Below are 5,365 nucleotides of genomic sequence, written 5' to 3'. Positions count from 1 at the left end.
ACAATACTTCCCTAGCAATTATCTCGCTATTCCCTCGCAATGCTTCCCTAGCAATTATCTCGCTATTCCCTCGCAATATTTCCCTAGTAATTGTCTCGCTATTCCTTCGCTATATTTCCCTAGCTATTTGCTCTTTTTTCCCTCGCTATTTTGTCTTTCACATGATATGCCTCGCTATTTCCTGACAGATCGCTTACTATTATATTTTTGGTTATCATCGTTAATCCCTCGTTATTTTGTCGCAATTTTATTTTTAATATTCATATATTCATCTTTACCTGCATTTTTCATACTGACTATTATAATTGTTTAGTTGTGATATCAAGATTGTAGTACCTGTATTTGCATATCAAATATATTGTGTCATCAACTTGCATCAAATAAAATAAAAATACTAAAGGCTAACTAAAACAATTCTAAATTACCAACATAATAAAAATATTCAGAATCAACTAACATAATAAAAATACTCAATACCAACTAATATAATAAAACTCTTCAAGTGAGTTAACAATGTTAATGTAAATAAATAAATAAAAACTAGAATTCAACATTTTCATTCTTGATTCTTCCCAAGTTTTTTGACTGATGATGGTGATGGTATCTTTAAGGCACGTAATATCTCTTTCCTCAAAAATTGCATTTGTGCCTACATTTGTTCCTACATTTGTTATTGCAAAAGTGCTTGTATTTTTGCTTGTGCCTGCATTTGTGCCTCAGTTCACGCAGCCACCTTTGGACATTATCAAAGGTTTGCCTCTTTATTATGTCATATACAAGTAAAGCACCAACAGCACCTCTATAATAAGCACTTGTAATGGCACGGTACCGCTCCTGACCCGCTGTGTCCCAGATCTGTGCTTTCACAGTTTTTCCCTCTACCTGTACACAAATAAACAACCCTTAGTAGTGCTGTAATACAAACAAAGCTTTCTAATTAAGGTTTCCAAAAATCGATCCATGGCCACAGCGTCAATGATTTTGTTCAATTGATTTGTCCGCAATTTCCAGCATTATCAAGTATTTCCACAATACCGTAATTGTAATTTATACCTTGTTCGTAATTAAAAATAAATAAATAAATCTGTGTATCATCCAATTCAAAAAACCCCCAAACATAACCAAAAAAATTTACTCAACATCCACTGCATGGTATTAGTCCTAAGTTAATAGATGATAATTATTTGGTTACTGATAATCCGAATTTTAAACTGAGAAGCAATCCATCAGAAAGTACAAAAGTCAGGCCAAGGCTTCAATCAATTTTTTAATTATACTATAAATTATAAATCCGAGTCCTCATCCACTTGATCATAGCACCAAAAACTAAAATCATTCCTCCAAGACAACTATTCATACTAGTTGCTCTCCTCGGAAGAGAATCCAAGGTACTATAAGCTAATGAATCAATGCTTTGAAACAGAGATTAAAAAAGATAAAATAACATATTCAAATATCTATCTATGCAAAATTAAAGCAGAAGGAAAACATAACAGGACAAAATCCAGACATGTAAAAATGAAATAATCAATCAGCAAAGTTGAAGTACCTGAAGAGTCCTGGTGGCGAACTCAACTCCGATAGTGGATTTGGACTCCAAACAGAACTCGTTCCGAGTGAACCTGGAGAGGATGTTGGATTTGCCAACACCAGAGTCTCCGATCAAAATGATCTTGAAGAGATAGTCATACTCTCCCCTCCGATCTCTGGAACCTGCGAGATCCAAGAGCGAATATTCATTCAGATCCAAAAGGGCAGCGTTAGGAGCGCGAAACGAAGAAACGGATCTACGAAGGAACTGAATCGTAAAGGAAGAGAACTCACCGTAAGACGGATTGATACGAGACAACGAGGGATTGGTGAAGGAACCGCAGAGGATTTTGGTGAACAAGAGAGTGGCTGAATTGGCCAATGGGAGAAAACGGAAATGTCGATGAGTGAGAAAGCAATTCCAACGCCAAATAAATAAGTTTTTTGGCCGATCTCGAGGATGACGACGGTCGATTTGACGCCGGCCTTCCCCTTTTCCTTCTTCGCCTTTCCCCCTGCCATTCACACACTCGCTAACGACACCGTTTGGTTCAGTTCATTCCTTGTAACCATTAACGTTGAGAATTGAATCGGATTTGAAAGAATGTGAATTGAACGCATAGAAACGAAATGAATATGCTTACCAGAGAAGGGGAAAACCTGCGCAACTTCTAAGCTTCTAAACGAAATGAACGCATTGAATACTCTTTGTTAAAATATTGCCTTAAAAAATTAATTTATTAAAATATATTTTTATCTTTTAACTAATTTGTATAATTATTTGAAATTAATTATATATTCTTTTATTTTATTATTTTATTTTTTCATCATCGAGTGTCTCACTTTTATTAATATATATAAAAATGATTTCTATTTTCATATGTATAATTTTTAGAGAGTTTTATTTTTAAAATATTAAATAATATAGAATAATGTTAATTATTTATTATTATAAATTCAACACTCAAATTCAAGATATTAAAATTTAAAAATTAAACGTAATACTAATTAATTCAATATATATTAATAATTTTTAAGTATCTTTAAATTAATATAAGAACATGTTGAAGTGTCTTAATCTCATTATAATTAATATATATATATATATATATATATATATAATATTATTTATTAATTAGTATTCATATATATTTTAACACAATTATTATTTATTATAATGAATTTGATATATCACGTCACGTGTATAAAATTGTTGTACTTTTTCTGTTTTATATAAATGTTGTGTTACTTAATATCTTTTTCTCTTATCATTTGACCTTAAAATATATATTAAAAAACATAAAATATTCATGATATATTAATCAATGTGTATTTAATATTTTATCAATTATTTTAAAAGAATAATTAATTATAATGTATAAATATTGTAGACAATCTTTACATTTTTTTTATTTATGTATGATAAAATTATTAATAATTATAATTATTATTTTAAAAGTGTTATTTAAGATAATTTTTTAATTAATTAACAACATAAACATTTGATCTTGTTTTCAATTCACCAAAATTTGTGTTTTCTTTTTTTTCCAATCTCATGTGTTGATTTTGTTTTAAGAGAAATATTAGTAGTATACTCATAATATATTTCTTATTATAGTTGTATTGTAAGTCTAAAAATTTGTATACTTTATCTTTTAATCAATAATTTTATCTAATAGATAATATTAGATAATATTTAATAATTTTTAAAATTAATATTAGATAATATTTAATAATTTTTAAAATTAATATTAGATAATATTTAATAATTCTAAAAATATTTTTAAATATTCAATAATTAAAAAATATTAGATAATATTAGTCAATTTGTAAGACATTTGTTCTCTAAATTTGCAAGACATTTTTGAAGGTATTGCAAGCAACGTAATCTCTTATTTGCGAGGGATTAGCGACAATACTTTTCCCTCGCTAATTTGCGAAGGATTTGCGAGGGATTTGCGAGGGATATACTTATAACTCATTAGCGAGGGATTTGCGACAAGAAAAACCCTCGCTAGATGAAAATTTTATTTTTTTATTTTGGGTCATAATTTGGAGAGGGATTTGCTAGGCATTTGCGAGGGCTTCAGTTCCTCGCTAAATAAACACTAACTTTAGCGAAGGATTTGTGAGGAGATAAAGGTTGGTCGCAAAATGTTCCTATTTAGCCAGGGAATTTAGCGAGGGATATAAATCCAAGCTATTTCCTCGCTAATCTGCAAAATTCTTGTAGTGTTTGCGAGGGATTAGCGAAAAAAAAAATTCCCTCCCTAATTTGCGAAGGATTTGCGAGGAATTTGCGAGGGCTATACTTATAACTCATTAGCGAGGGATTTGCGACAAGAAAACTCCCTCGCTAGATGAAAAATTTATTTTTTTATTTTGGCTCATAATTTGGAGAGGGATTTGCATGGCATTTGCGAGGGACTAAGTTTCTAGCTAAAGAAGCACTAACTTTAGCGAAGGATTTGCGATGAGATAAAGGTTGGTCTCAAAATAGCGAGAGAATTTAGCGAGGGATATAAATCCAAGCTATTTGCTCGCTAATTAGCGAGGGATTAGAGAGGAATTGTGCTCCTCGCCAATCCCTCGCTAATTAGCGAGCAAATAGCTTGGATTTATATCCCTCGCTAATCCGCGAACTTCTTGTAGTGATATATATATATATATATATATATATATATATATATATATATATATATATATATATATATATATATATATATATATCAACACATAAATTTAGAAAAATTAAAGCCAACTATATATAATTTTTTATTCATATTTATCACCCGATTATATAAGAAAACGAAATCAAGATAAATAAATTCAGAAGATAAAATCTAGAAAATCAATCTAATTCTAAATTTTTTGTTATATTTATAGCCTAATTCTAAAAGAAATATGGAAATCGAGGATACTCATCACTCATTTAAGTAAATATTGAAATTGAAATCAAAACAAATCTAGAAAGGTCAAACAAATTCTAAAAAAGAATATTTTTGTTAAAATTTAAATTCATATTTTTTACTATAAATGAAAATATATAATATAGTATGTGACAAATTATAATGCATATAACAATTTAAGAAAAAAATAGTGAAAATAAAAATAATTTAATTGGAAATAATGTTATAATTAAATTTATATTGACAATGAATGAAATAAATGAAAAATATAATAGATTGTGTGGCAAATTATAAAATTGTCTAAATCCTCAATTCTAGGAGATAAATTGACTATTTGTTTGAAATTTATTGTCTTGGAAACTTTTTCTTTGTCATATGAAAATATTTTGCACACATTAAAATTAAACACAATATTTTCTAGTAAATTTTTTTTTTTGCTAGGCAGATTTTCTACTAAAATAAATTATAATATGTGACCGCAAAATATTTAATCACTACATTAATTTATAAAGTTACTGTATTAGGCATTTTTTAACATCTAACTAAATCAAAAATCCCTAAGAATATTAATAAAAATATATTTTCATTAATTAAGGCTGAGTTTAGAGATGTAGACTTCTAAAATTAAAATAGATATCTATAACCTATAAAGGTTAATATTTATAAAATAGATATCTAGAGCCTAATAATGGTTAATATTTATAAATCTTATTATGTATATACAAGTCAATAGTTACACATTTCATACATAGTTAATTAGTCACATATTTTCACTTGATCTAAAAATTAAATAATCACATATTTAAATAGCCCAGAACGGGCCGTTCTCAAACTGGAACGGGCCGTTCTAGACTACTAAAATATCCTATTAAAATTAAATCGGAACGCCCCGTTCTAACACATAAATTTATGATCAATACGCAAAT

The 5,365-nt window shown here is 28.5% G+C and overlaps 1 protein-coding gene across 1 annotated transcript; it reads right to left on the bottom strand.

Annotated features, from left to right (window-relative positions):
* Nucleotides 1-453: 453 nt before the first annotated feature.
* On the bottom strand, nucleotides 454-2,086 carry LOC145953146 (uncharacterized; the record flags this gene model as incomplete). The annotated part of the gene is made up of 3 exons (XM_083066836.1): nucleotides 454-882; nucleotides 1,550-1,713; nucleotides 1,825-2,086. Coding segments are annotated over 3 exons (678 nt in total), but the record flags the coding sequence as incomplete, so codon positions are not given.
* Nucleotides 2,087-5,365: the final 3,279 nt, after the last annotated feature.

Source organism: Cajanus cajan, chromosome 11, assembly GCF_000230855.2.
Source record: "Cajanus cajan strain Asha chromosome 11, NIPB_CcT2T_4, whole genome shotgun sequence".
NCBI classification, from domain to species: domain Eukaryota; kingdom Viridiplantae; phylum Streptophyta; class Magnoliopsida; order Fabales; family Fabaceae; genus Cajanus; species Cajanus cajan.
This window is presented reverse-complemented; position numbering and strand designations above follow the sequence as displayed.